Here is a 15292-nt window from a genome sequence, read left to right on the forward strand (position 1 = left end):
AGTTGAAAAATGAGAGAATTATATATTAGAATTAAATATTATTATCCTCGTATTATTTTTGAAAAAAAGGGAAACAAGAACACTTGAGCATTTATTCACCTCGAGTCATTTTACCATTCTTCGTATATTAATTTGCCTTCTCTACGGTGCGAACGTGATCTTTATTAATGATATGTTATCGCGTAGGTGCTGTACAATCAATATCGAGTCAGTTTATAGCTCAAAGCTGTCTAATTATCCGCAAATGCAAGTTCTACTATTTCGTGTTCGCAACAGCCGGCCATTTATCTCACTTAAGTTGCGTGTAAGAAATATATGTGCCAATGGCTATTAGTTATCTTTCGTTTAATTTCTTCCTTTCCCAATAATACACTTACTCATTCATTTATCTGTTCTCTACTTCTGTCAACATTATTTATCTCGTGAACACTTAAAAATCAGTTTTCTCCATCAGGGAAGACGTTGCATTATTTCAATTTATTATTAATGATAATTTAAAAGGTTATTTTAAATGTTTATGAATTTTTACTTTTGCAATATTATTTATTGTAAGCATACACATACGTAATAATACATTTATTTGGTATAATATAATATAATTATTATATGGCATAATATATGGTATCTAATTATCGTATATATAATATTATATAGTATAATATATGGTATATAATTATTATATGATATATTAAGTACTATATATACTATATGTATAATAATTATGTTATATATTAAAAAATTACATACCAAACAAATGTAGATTATTATGTGTATGCCTTTTATAATAAACAATATTGTAGCAAAAATTCATACATCTTTAAAATAATATTTTTAATTATCATGAATAATTAATTGAAATAATGCAACGGCTTCTACTAATTTCATTATATATTATTTAATACAATATAATTGAAATTATGAGTTTGAATTTTATTCTGAAAATTTGTTCTCATTAATACTGTTAATAATAAATAGTGTTAATAAAAAATTTTTTTATTCATTTATTATTATTATTTTATTGCGCACTGAAGAAGACTAAGTATAGTTCGAAACGTTTGTAATTGGTTTTTTTAAATTAAAATTTTTCCAAGTTTTTTATAATAATTTTTTATCGCTCGTTTCACATGGCCTCGTTATATTTAATAAGTTATCATTGCGTTTGTTTACATACGAGCTTGAACATTGTTACAGATTAGATGATTTTGTATTATTTTTTCATTGTGTTAATAATAAAATTGCAGTTGTTAAAGAGTTTGCTCCATGATTTTAGGTCCCGAAGGCGTAGCGGAAGTGGCGTGACGGACATACACTCTCAGCAACAGCAACAGCTGCAAGAGAACAACAACAGCTCGCGCGACGCGAAGAAGCCGCAGGAGGGACTGGGGCCCGATGAGATGTGGGCCCCTGGCGCCCTGGGACATCATCGGGAGCTACCTGTTGATGTGCCCGACACCCTCTTACAGAAGGCCTATCCCAACAAGGTAAAGATTTGCTCTTCCGATTATAGGAACGGGCTGCAGCATCGTCCCCGTAGCGCTAGCGACCTCGACCTATCCCTAAACCTTAAAAACGAGACCCTTAAGACGCGCACCACACCCGCGGACGGACGCCCCGGACACGAACTGTCAAACGACGACGTCGACGCGGCCTCACGGTCGATCAACGGTCTTCGGTCGATGCTGAAGATCGAGATGAACATCGAGGACGAGAGGACGAAGAAGATAATCGAGGACACCAGGAAGGAGATATCGCCTGGTATCGGCGAGTACCGGGACAGTCCGCTCTTGATGAGCACCCTGAGGGCTCTCGGGGATTACGAGAACGTTCACGAGGACGTGAACGGGCAGAAGGAGTCCGGCGTCGACGTCGAGGACGACTATCCATTTGCCAAAGAGGACTATCCGACCATGTTGAAACCCTGCAGCGACGATTCCGCGAGTCCCAGAAGCTCCTCGGGTAGATCCGACAGCACCGCGCCTTTAAACACCAGTTTGAGGTGCGAGCCCGAGCCTAATAAGAATAAGGATAAACCCAAGGACGTGCGACACACGTCTTACGACGTACGTAGGATAGACCTCGGCTCTCCGTGCAGGTCGGTGATGCCCGACATCAAGATACCACCGCTCTTCGGCCGATCTCGGGACGCGACGTCCTTCGACAATCCGGCTTACGGGCTGACGGATCTGCAGGATCTTCAGGGTCTCCTGCGATCCGACGAGATCTCCGACGTGACCAGACTAATAGACGATCAATGCTCGGCCGTCCCGAGGATCCCGATGGATCAGGACAAGGCGTTATCCTCCGTCGTCGATCCTGCCGAGGATCATCAGTCGGAATCCTCTCGAAGCACGATGGAGATGACCCCTAAATCCGGTACCAAGAATACGAAACGTAGCGCGAACGTGGAAAGCGAGCGGGCGAAGCCGAAGACGAGTCGTCGTCTTCTACGTAGCCTCGACATCGACGAGTTGGTCCGGACGGGCTCGACCGACGATCTCCTCGGCATTGAGCTGACCCACTTCACATCCTCCTCCTCGTGCGCCTCGACGACCCGGCCCAAGAAGAAGCACCGGCATCAGCAGATCTCCAGCGGCTATTCCACTCTGAGGAGCGAAGCGTCTGGCGATCTCGAACGCGGAAGTGACGTCGATCGCAGCTTCCTCGTGGTCTCGAACAACAAGTCCTACCGCGAGGTCGCCGTGGACTGTCCCCCGGATTTTGTGCCGGTTACTAAGCGCCATCCGGTATACCCGCCGCCGAATAAGACCGCCACACCCAGCGGCAACAGCAAGCACAACACCCTCGAGCCGAGACGCGATCGCACCCTCGCGACCCCCACGACGATGACGTCAACGACCACGACGACCACCACCATCACAACCCCCTGTCCACCCCCGAATGACACTGCTAGTCGTTACACGACGCTGTCTAGCAGCGCTAGGGAGATAGCCGTAGTCGCGTCCGTAGACCGTAAGCACGACGCCAGAAAGGTAAGGTCCCACGTCAAGAGCTTGATAGTCGACGGCTTGCAATCTATTCTGCGACACGAGCAGAGTCGCAGTTCGCTTCGCCACGCTTATCTCAGCACGCATCGCCTTAACGCACTCTCCGCTCGCTCGGACGATCCCGTCCTGCAGTCGTACAACATGAACTTGGAAGAGTTGAAGGTGTTCTCGGTCCCTTTGAAGGAACCCTCCCATGACGGTTCCGACTTGGACGATTCCGAAAAGGACAACTTCCCTTCGTTAACGTTCCGCGATTCCATGCGATCAGCTGATCAGTTGTCAACTATCGAGGTCGCGAATTCATCGGAGTATCTTCTCACGGACTTTGAAGATGAAAGTCCACCCTGTCCGGAGGAAATTATCGCGCGCGGACAGAGTCATCGGGAGTCATCGCGTGCGAACGAAGACATCGGGACGATATGTTATTATTCCTCCCCTTCGTTACCGTTCCGCGAGTCCGTGCGATCAGCTGATCAGTTGTCAACTTTCGAGGTCGCGAATTCATCGGAGTATCTTCTCGCGAACTTTGAAGGTGAAAGTCCACACTGCCCGGGGAAAATTATCGCGCGCAAACAGAGTTCTTCGTTGTCCTTGACTCGGCTCTGGGTCCAGGAGATAAATCAAAATTTTTGGAATTCTTGGCACGAGCTGTCATCCTCCGCCTCCTATCGTTGCGATTCGCCGAACACGCAGAATCGGAAAAACTTGAGCAATGTCGGGCACGAGCGCGTTTTCAAGTTGACGACGGTGGATGATAAAGGCGATGACGACGACGGCGGCGCGAAATCTCGCGCTTGTCGGAGAAATATGTCGGATATTTCCGATCTGTCGACCCGTCGGATTCGCATCCTGCTCTCTCTCCGCGTTCCCGTCCCGAAACCGAAAATCACGCGATGCATCACGGACGTAGAACGGAACAGAGGGATCCAATCCACGACTTTGGACGAGAGACGTACGATGCAGAGATCGTCGAACGAGCGTACCTCGAAGAGTGGTACGCACGTCGAACAGGTAAACCGCAAGCGGGACTTTCGATGACTTTGAGCATTAATTCTCGAACGGCGTCCTTGCACTTTGGAAACTTCAATCAAATTTCGCGGAGTCTCATCATATATATTACAGGTCTTTATCGCCTCTTTTCGAAATATAGAGTGTGCCTCAATAAGTGCGAAAAATTTTAGAAATTAATAATTATTTTTTTAACTATTATTTATTATTTATATTATTTATTATTATTTTTATTATTTATTATTATTTTATTATTTTTTATTATTTATTATTATTTTATTATTTTTTATTATTTATTTATTAACTATTGATTTTATGAAAAAAATTAAGGGATAAAAAAGTTTCTAAAGAAATCAAACTTTCTAACGCAGATTTTTTTAGATGATCATATTCCGGTTTATTTAAAAGTTCTGATAAACAATTAAATAGGGGTTAGGTTAGTTTCATCCCCTTATAACGATGCAGGAAGATAAAAAGAATATTAATTAATAAATATCCTTTTTATTAGTGGAAAATATCCACCAAGTTTTATTTTTTAAATTTCTGTCTGAAATTTGAGAAAAAATAAAAACTTAATTTTTGTTTATATAAGATAATTAATTAATTAAATTCTCCCTTCCTAATTAAATCCCTTAATTTTCGACAAAGAATCATCTCCTAAAATTGTTCGCGCTTATTTATATACACTCTTTTAAATATATCGGATTGTTCTTAAGCTTCTAATTTTCATTGATATTGCAAAAGTAGAAAAAAAAGTACAAAGACGACTGTTTGATTAGATTAGAGATGCTGAAAACGTAGAGCATGCGTAGAAAAATATGGGACATCTCTAAGGTGAGGTTCATCGACGGCATGGTAAAGTAGTAGACTCACAAGCAAGAAAAAAAATTTAATGAAGTAAAATGCCTATCGATTTTCAACGATGTAATAAGAAAATTTTATTACACTTGATATCTATAACGTGATTCAAAGTAACGAGAAGGAATGAGTCAGGAATTCTGAATGACTTATTGTCAGACTTCTTGCTATCTTCGATATATACATATGTAATACAAGTTCAATTTTAATTATAAAAATGTAATTAATGTTATATAAAAAATATCATGTTACAGTAAATTAAATATAATATTACATTAACAGTAAATATATTAATACATGATACATTTAATATTATATTTTATATTAATAAAAAAAATGTATATTTAAATATATATTTAATTGTACATTTATTAATATAATGGTATATTATATTAATTATACTATATATTATACAGTATATACAATAATATTAATATTACAATATAATAATAAATCATAATATTAATATTAAATGTGAATTATGTATTAATATAACTTTATATTAATTGTAAAACTTAAATTATATAATTTAATTAGAAAAATTCGACTAAAAATGCATCATCTCTTTGAAAGAGTCGGCATTTTACTTCCGTTTGATATTTTTGCTTTCGACGCGCTTTCTTGCAAGTGCATGCATGCATTTTTCCCTCGCTTTTCTTGCATCATCAGCTTCTGGCTCTCTCTCTCTCTTCTTTTGCATACGCTGGATCGACCATTCGAACAGAGTCTGCGTGTGTTTGGAGAACAAAAAGAGAATGAAACACGCGCGTGGTTGAGGAGAGCCGAAACGAAATTACGGCAAAGTAAAAATTGTGTGTACGACGTCAGGCACGTGGGACTATTAATACGAGTTGTGTTTTGGAATGGATTTTTAGGCCGGTCTTAACGGGGTCAAGCCTGCCATCCCGCCTCGCGATCAGAAGAGAGCGCCCGCCAGACCGCCGAAGGATAATCTACGTCTCTCTACGCAGAACAATAATGTCGAAACGAGCGATAACGCCAATACAACCGAGCCGACGCAGCAGCAGCTTCACTCCATCAGGAAATATCAGGTAAGAGACAGCAGGGATTATCGGCTCCCGCGTTTATGTTCAGTCACGCGCGCGATTAAGACGAAAATCGCGCAAATCCTGCGTCGAATTTCGATGTAAGTATTGAGGGAAAAAAAGGAAAATTATGCAGAAGATGCTTTCTCTTCAATTGTTCGAATTATTTTATCATTGGAATTTTGGAGATAAATTATATACTCTTGTCAGACAGGGTGTCTAGTGGTCAGGGAATTTGACTATTTATCTGGATTTTTTCACATTATTCTACATTTGTCTCAATAATTTGAAAATTTTTATTAAATGAATATAAAACGAAAAATCGATTCGTTAATTTATATTTTCATTATCGTGTTATTTTATGTCAATGTGTTTGATAGAGACAAAACTAAAAAATTGATATAATTAATATAAATAAAAAAGATGATTATTTAAATAGTTATAGTTTATAGTGACATGTTTGTTTCGATTATCATACATAATGCAGATTGTATAATTGATTTAAATTTTTCTTTTAACTTCCGAACAAAGTTCAAAGATAAAAGTATCTCGAGAATTTCACGATTTAACATTTAATTGATTTATCGTATAGATATATGCAAATTATATCTTTGAAAAAATATATAATTTGACTATTACATATAGACTATAATATGACTATTACATATTGACTATAATTCGACTATATTACATATTGACTATAATTTGACTATATTACATATTGACTATAATATGACTATTATATATAGTTTATAATAATACTAAAAAATTAGGGAAAAAATTAATTTCTGGTCTTGGAAAATCTGAAAAGTCAGGGAATTTTTTTCATCGAGTCTGCTGAACACCCTATATCAGAAGAACAAATCTGATAACCGAGAGAGAAAGAGAACAATATACAAATGATTAATAATTGTTTTTTTCCACTAATTGGATGTAATAGACAGTTATAGAAAAAGAAAAAATATCATTTTAAACGAAACGTTACACATGTATATGGGAACTGTGAATGAAGAAGGGTTGGTGTAAACATTGTAACAGCGTAGCTCGTAAAATTTCATCATGACGGTGATAACACGTTGAGCGGAATTTTTCCGATTTTTGCCCTTGCAATCGGATTAAATAGGCAATTTTGACGGGGGCGAAAAAATAGGACGAGATCCCACTCTCTTTCTCCGTCTCTATGGAAACCTCGCAAGCCGATGCCTGCGGGGTGTTTCACGAACGACATTTGGCATTGCGCAACGATACGATAAATGACAGATCGTTATTTAAGAGGACCGTACAAACTCCTCTCTCCATCGCACGTGCGAACACTTCGGGCCGGGAAATTGCGAGCCGAGTTGACAATAGTTATTATCGGAGCACCACTAGACGAATAGCCGCATCGCAATTTTCGAATTTCCTGCAACGGGGGACTCCTGCCTCGACAAAGTTTGATTGATGAACGAGTTGCGATCTTGCACGAGTGGAAATCGATTAGGCTCGTCGAGATGTACCGTGCATTTGTCGAATAAAAAATATCGTTAAATAAGGGGAAAGAATTTCTAGTATCGAGACACTGAAATATGCTCTCAAGTGGAAGATAAAAGCGGAGACGTTCGATTTCGACTCTTGTAGTCTCTCGTATCTCGTTTAAGTAATTTTTTCCATTTTTCTTCAAGGGACCAAATACGTAGGATGGTTTGCTTTTCGATGGAATTGGCTGTTCTGCTGAACAAAAGATGTAATAGTTTCAAAGCTAAATATTAGATAGTTATCGAATTATAATCAACTTGTACAGTCCAAGTTGTTTGAGCAGATCATAAGCTAGGATTCAATTCAGAATTTTACATAGGTTTAAAAACTCTGTATACATGTAAAATAAACCCTAATCATATAAAATGGAATCTTGATCAGCTGATTTTCTCACATGAAACTTCTAACTTGTTAAACAAAAAAGGGATAGGCTCAAAGCTAAATAATAGATGTTAGATTAGGTCAGGTCAAACACGAAAAATCAAGTCTCAGTCCTAACTATCGAATACTTAGCTTTGCTATTACATTAAATAAAAACAGCTAATTCCACTGAAGGCCAAAATCCTAGTTTAAGTAATTGTTCCCATTTTTCTTCAAGGGACCAAATACGTAGGATGGTTTGCTTTTCGATGGAATTGGCTGTTCTGCTGAACAAAAGATGTAACAGCCTCAAAGCTGAATATTAGATAGTTATCAAATTATAATCAACTTGTACAGTCCAAGTTGTTTGAGCAGATCATAAGCTAGGATTCAATTCAGAATTTTACATAGGTTTAAAAACTCTGTATACATGTAAAATAAACCCTAATCATATAAAATGGAATCTTGATCAGCTGATTTTCTCACATGAAACTTCTAACTTGTTAAACAAAAAAGGGATAGGCTCAAAGCTAAATAATAGATGTTAGATTAGGTCAGGTCAAACACGAAAAATCAAGTCTCAATCCTAACTATCGAATACTTTGCTATTACATTAAATAAAAACAGCTAATTCCACTGAAGGCCAAAATCCTAGTTTAAGTAATTGTTCCTATTTTTCTTCAAGGGACCAAATACGTAGGATGGTTTGCTTTTCGATGGAATTGGCTGTTCTGCTGAACAAAAGATGTAACAGCCTCAAAGCTGAATATTAGATAGTTATCAAATTATAATCAACTTGTACAGTCCAAGTTGTTTGAGCAGATCATAAGCTAGGATTCAATTCAGAATTTTACATAGGTTTAAAAACTCTGTATACATGTAAAATAAACCCTAATTATATAAAATGGAATCTTGATCAGCTGATTTTCTCACATGAAACTTCTAACTTGTTAAACAAAAAAGGGATAGGCTCAAAGCTAAATAATAGATGTTAGATTAGGTCAGGTCAAACACGAAAAATCAAGTCTCAATCCTAACTATCAAATACTTTGCTATTACATTAAATAAAAACAGCTAATTCCACTGAAGGCCAAAATCCTAGTTTAAGTAATTGTTCCTATTTTTCTTCAAGGGACCAAATACGTAGGATGGTTTGCTTTTCGATGGAATTGGCTGTTCTGCTGAACAAAAGATGTAATAGCCTCAAAGCTAAATATTAGACAGTTATTGAATTATAATCAACTTGTACAGTCCAAGTTGTTTGAGTAGATCATAAGCTAGGATTCAATTCAGAATTTTACATAGGTTTAAAAACTCTGTATACATATAAAATAAATCCTAATCATATAAAATGGAATCTTGATCAGCTGATTTTCTCACATGAAACTTCTAACTTGTTAAACAAAAAAGGGATAGGCTCAAAGCTAAATAATAGATGTTAGATTAGGTCAGGTCAAACACGAAAAATCAAGTCTCAGTTCTAACTATCGAATACTTTGCTATTACATTAAATAAAAACAGCTAATTCCACCGAAGGCCAAAATCCTATCCTTCCTTCAGTAAATAGTAAAAATAAATCGGGGGAAAAAAGGGATCCATCCAGTTGATGAAAAATGGCGGATAAGCCCAGGGGACGCTCCAAGTGGCGCGCACTTGAAATTCATACAATCTCGAGATATCTGTAAGTGTGAGAGATGCCAGAAACCCTTTTATACGTGACTGCCGGCGTCCTCGGAGCCGCGTGAGTATGTTTATATCTTATGGAATCCTCACACCACCACCACCTCACCACCACCACCGTCACGCTCTCTCACTCTCTTACCTGCCTTAAGTCAAGTGCGCGGGTCTGGAATGTAAAGAACCCCACAATAGTCTAAGATTACATGCCTGAAGTGTAACGTTACCAAGTTTCGATAGGTCGCAGACGTAGGGTGACTCGCAGACCTGGCTCTCTGCTGCTGCTGCTGCTGCATTCAGCTCTGTTCGAGTTTCTTTCTTTTTTTTTTTTTTTTTTTTTTTAGTTCGACACACTTCCCTGACCTCACTTTCTTGATCTGCCTCAAGGGATACCCTTTTCAGACCTTCGATTCGACTCGTTCCGCACTAATATCTCGAAATATGCCGCGGCAGGTGTCCCGAATTAAACACGCATTCTTGCCTCGTTGTTTTCCCGTTTCTGTCAAACTCACAATTAACGTCCTCCTTCGATATATATACATATTTTCTCAAAAATTTACATTCCAATCTTTCAAGTTGTTTATACACGTAATTCAATCTACAAAGTTTTATACACATAATTTAATCTGCATGCAAAGTTCTCGTAAATTTAATTCCTATCAACGCGAAATCGCGGGTAAGAGATTATGAAGCGGCTTATTAAAGCAGTGATTGCTGTTTTTCCTGAAATTATTTTTACTTCGACGTTATTCTTAACGCGCTTTACGTCAATCGTCTAATTGCGAAAGAACGAGCTTCGGGTTTCATAGGAAACCTTACGTCGCGAAATAAACAGGGCTTCGTCGAGATATTTTCACCCCTTGTACGTGTGGGGTCACGCACAGCGCGTTATATCATATATATAAATGAGAATTACGAGTCTCATCTTTTCCCTGGGGTCGTCGACGAGTTTTTTTATCGTCGCGTGGCTGTTTGCATCGCGTGCGTGTTTGCATCGCGATTTCACGTCAGCGAAGAACCGCGGACCCGGGTGACTAACGTTCCGGTTTTATCAGTTGACACTGCGAGGGGCGTAGATTTCCCGAATCGCGAAAATAACGCACGATATCATGACTAATTGGCGCGACTTGAAGTGAAAGCTGTCGCGATAAAGAGATAAAAATGTATCATCGAACCTTCCGTCAAATATCCATTACACACTCGTCGCTCCTATAAATTCATTCAGTAAGAGTAATGTGATGTTTTTTGGCAAATAATGTTACGTGGAATTATTTATGAATAATGTAATTTTTTAAATTTTCCTTTTGCAATTAATAATATTATAATAAAATAATTTAATATAAGAGTTTTAACAAGGCTCTGTAATATAAATATAAATTTAACGTATAAGACGGGCAACAAGAGCCAAATCGCGGATGACAATGCGTTATCCTAACGAAACTAAATAATTTTTCGTTAGAATTACAGAGAAAAGTATAGAATCGAAAGGATCTGAATAGCTCAGCTGGAAGAGCAGTCGCCCGGCAAGCGAAAGGTCTCGGGTTCGATTCCCGATTCAGCGATTTTCGGATCTATATTTTTCTCTTGCATTCATTTATTTATTTTCCGTAGGGGGGTTAAAGGGGTATTGAAATTAAATCTCAAAATATGAGATTATTTCATATTTAAAATCTTGGCCGTGTCCAAGTAAAAATTTGGTGCCTTGTGCACCGGTATTTAATTCTAACGAAAAATTATTTAGTTTCGTTAGGATAACGCATTGTCATCCGCGATTTGGCTCTTGTTGCCCGTCTTATACGTTAAAATAATTTAATATATAATAAAATATATAAATATTATATATAAATATTATAATATATAATATATTATAATATATTATATATTTATAATATTATAATATTATATATAAATATTATAAATAAAATAAAATAAAATAAAATAAAATAACGTAAAATAATGCGGTTTTGTATAAATAATTAAATGAAGCAACATACAAACATCTGATTGTATCGCCACGTATAATTGTTGCAGAAAGATTAAAATTGTTGTTACTTTAGTTACTTATGCATAAAAAAGTTAATTTTTTATTTTAATACTTATTGTCACTTAAGAAAGCCAGGGAATTATGCTATTGGATCGATTTTATTATATTCTTCTCAATTAAAATAAAAAAATTTGTTGAACAAATATCAGATTCTGTCTACATTAATAATTACGTGAAAATAATTAAAACATTAATTTGATTTATTTAATAAAATTTTTCAAAATTTAAAAAAGAATAAATACATGTTGCACTGTACGATTTAAATAAAATTACCGCAAGAAAAATTTAACAGCGGGGTCGAATAGAGAGATCTTTGTACTAAAATAGATTTCGCTGAAAATATCTTTGTAGATGGAAAACACGACTTGTATGTAGAAACGTCATTCGTACAGATATATACTGAAATGCACGGTATATCTGTGTGTGTGTTTGATGTATCTCCGGATTTAGTTGACACTAGGAACCAAAAGCGCGCTACTTCTCCGAATATCTAGCTACTTCGGAATAATTGACGAGAGCAGGGACATCTACATATCAAGATATTCGATCTAGTTTCGATGTCGTTCAAGGACTTTATATTTTCGCGCAAGCTCTTTAATCACGTTAAAAATGTGGTCTATACATTTTTCAACGAATTCTATATATATATAAGTATATGTATATACGTACATTTGCGACATTTGTTGCGCACAGTTGCACGCGACAATGATCTCGCAGCTTCTTGCATAATCGTCAGAGTTTGTATAACCCTCGCAATAAGGTAAGAATTTTTCAAACAATATGTAGCAAGTTTCTCTGTGTGTGTATCAACATTCCTATTATTCAATTTATAATGAATAAATAAATTGCATACATTACAGGTATATGCACGCGGGAAAAGTATAACGTGAGCCTAGTCTGATACAAATTTTCCCTGAAATTTCAATAAATGAAAAGGGAAAATTAAAATTTCAATAAAAATATATTTTTTTTTTAATTTTCTGCAAAAAATGTGAAAAATATTTTACGACGACACACGTGTCTCCCACATATATTCAATAATCGGCGGATAGAATTCCGATATTTTAAATGGCTTCCAGGACGCATAAGGGAGGAGTTATACATCCCCTTGCCATAAAGTTCAATTCCCTCGAGAAAATATTTTTATTTCTTGCAAAGCAAATGGATCGTTTATGTCGTACTTACAGGAACAGTTACGGAAACGGAAGGATGAGGAGGAAAGGCAGGAGATGCTCAGCCATTCTCTCCGTGGATCCAAAAAGCTCCAAGCCTTGGAGAGCCACGCGACGAGTCTCTCCGGCCAGGAGAATCTTGCCTACGCACAGGACGAGGTGACCACCGTCAGCCGGATCGCACATGTCACTCCAAATGCGGTGCAAGAAGTCAAGGAGCCTCCCAGAACCCTCAGTAAGAGCGAAGGATTTGTTCCTCCCAGAGATATTTCTGTAAAAAAATTCGACAAAAATTATTGCACTTTAATAATACGTTTTTTAATTAAATTTCAATAGATCCTCTTGAGATCTGATCGATGATAATTTTTTTTTAAATTGCGCAACAGGGGAGCAGATGGCGAATTTGATGCGAGAGAAAAGCTCCAACAAATGTATCTTTTTCATATTTCAGCGTACGGCGAGGTAGTTGCTACGCTCGAGAGGCTGCAGCTCCAGCTGCAAAATATTTCAGGTGCTCTCGGTATATCGGGTGCAGGTGTCGATACCGAACTCAAGGCAGTTCGCGCACTTTTGGTGCAAAACGAATTTGCGTCCGCCCTGGCGACGCGTCACACTTTGAAGAGTCGGCTGAGGACGAGCAAGATTTTCAAACATCACGCCGATGACGCGTCAACTTTGGCACGAGATGTATGTAAATGTTTATATTATTCGTGTTATTTAATATCTTTTAATTAAATTTTTGTTTGAAAAAGACATTTTATGCATTGAAAACATTTATTGAATTCGTATAAGTATTTACTTCAATACTGCCTAATAAAGCATTTATTTGGAACTAATAATATTGATTTGATTTGAAATATATTTATTTGATATAAGAACATTTTTTCAAAACTGAAATATTTATTTGTTTCATATAAATGATTTATTAGATAGTATTGAAATGCATATTTATTAAATTAATGTATTATTTAAATTATATTTATTAAATTAATAATTTTTATTTTAGTGTGTCACAAAATTAGGCATTCATATGTAGTTTAATAATATAAAGGAAGATGGAAACTGAAGCTTTTAGAATTTCAATCGTGCATATAAATTTCAATTTTCAATTTTCAATTATATAAATTTATAGACGTTAATATACTTTATTAAAGGGAGTTTGTGACAGATGCAGAAGCTACACTTATCACGAATTTTAATAATTTATTTAATATCTTGAATAAAAAAAAATTATTTTTGATGTGATAATATATCAATCATAAAATATATTCTACAAAAAATGAATAAAAATAATAATATGATATTAATAAATGTATTTATTAATAAACATTTATTTATTTTAATTTATAATGCTATTAAAATCCCGTGCTTGTTCTAGTGCATGGATGTCTTGGAGAAATGGCAATCGACCTCAACAGGTGTCGGCGGCGCGGAAACAATAGCCGCCGTGGAAGAGTTAACGACCATTCTCACGAGTTACGACATGGAGGCTCTGCTTCTCGCGCACGACTCCATCGTTTCGTACGTGGACGGTTTGCAAAGGAAACAGAGTCCATCGTCATCGCCGCCGAGCTGCCCGCCCAGCCCGACGTCCAGCTCAAGGGACTCCCGGGTGGTCGACAACATCAAGATCATCCGGATCGAGAAGACCAACGAGCCACTAGGTGCTACCGTCAGAAACGAGGGGGACGCGGTGATCATAGGTACTCATATTACATTAATTATGTTCCCATACAGCACACAAGTTTGCAGCAATATTGCAACAACATTGCATAGCAATATTGCAGAAATATTATATAGGCATGAATTTGCAATATAGTTTAAACAACGTTGCAGCGCCATTTCAGAAATATTATAAAAATAAAATTCCCATACAGCACAACAAGATTGTAGCAGCATTGTGGCAACATTTTATTGCAATATTACAATATTGCATAAACATTGTGAAATGTTGCAGCAATCTTGCTGCAAGGTTGCAGCAACGGTAAAATATTCGCTTTCGGAAATATTGTTCCATAACATTGCAGCAATAATGCAATAAAATATATATGTAATATTACTATTGGATTATTGGAAATGTGCCAAATACATGATCGGCCTGAATGTTGCAACAACATTACAATATTGTACATTGCATAGGAATGTTGCAGAAATATTATATAGACATGAATTTGCAATATAGTTTAAACAACGTTGCAGCGCCATTTCAGAAATATTATAAAAATAAAATTCCCATACAGCATAACAAGATTGTAGCAGCATTGTGGCAACATTTTATTGCAATATTACAATATTGCATAAACATTGTGAAATGTTGCAGCAATCTTGCTGCAAGGTTGCAGCAACGGTAAAAGGAATATTGTTCCATAACATTGCAGCAATAATGCAATAAAATATATATGTAATATTACTATTGGATTATTGGAAATGTGCCAAATACATGATCGTGAATTTTATTTTCATAATATTTCTAAAATGTCGCTGCAACGTTGTTTAAATTATATTGCAAATTCATGCCTATATAATATTTCTGCAACATTGCTGTGCAATGTACAATATTGCAATGTTGTTGCAATATTGCTGCAAACTTTATCACGCAAAAAATAT

At 36.7% G+C, this 15292-nt stretch overlaps 1 protein-coding gene across 2 annotated transcripts in view; it reads left to right on the forward strand.

Moving 5' to 3' along the window:
- LOC114937477 (uncharacterized) overlaps positions 1-15292 on the forward strand; it is a 98503-nt gene that overhangs the window by 77202 nt on the left and 6009 nt on the right. For both annotated transcript variants that reach the window (XM_029310936.2, XM_085485128.1), the window contains exons 9-13: positions 1271-2990; positions 5747-5923; positions 12701-12920; positions 13137-13372; positions 14064-14388. In XM_029310936.2, the coding sequence (XP_029166769.1) occupies positions 1271-2990; positions 5747-5923; positions 12701-12920; positions 13137-13372; positions 14064-14388 (2678 nt within the window). The remainder of the gene's footprint in view (positions 1-1270; positions 2991-5746; positions 5924-12700; positions 12921-13136; positions 13373-14063; positions 14389-15292) is intronic.

Source organism: Nylanderia fulva, unplaced genomic scaffold (genome assembly GCF_048542155.1).
Source record: "Nylanderia fulva isolate GAGA-0341 unplaced genomic scaffold, ASM4854215v1 Scaffold34, whole genome shotgun sequence".
Lineage (NCBI taxonomy): Eukaryota > Metazoa > Arthropoda > Insecta > Hymenoptera > Formicidae > Nylanderia > Nylanderia fulva.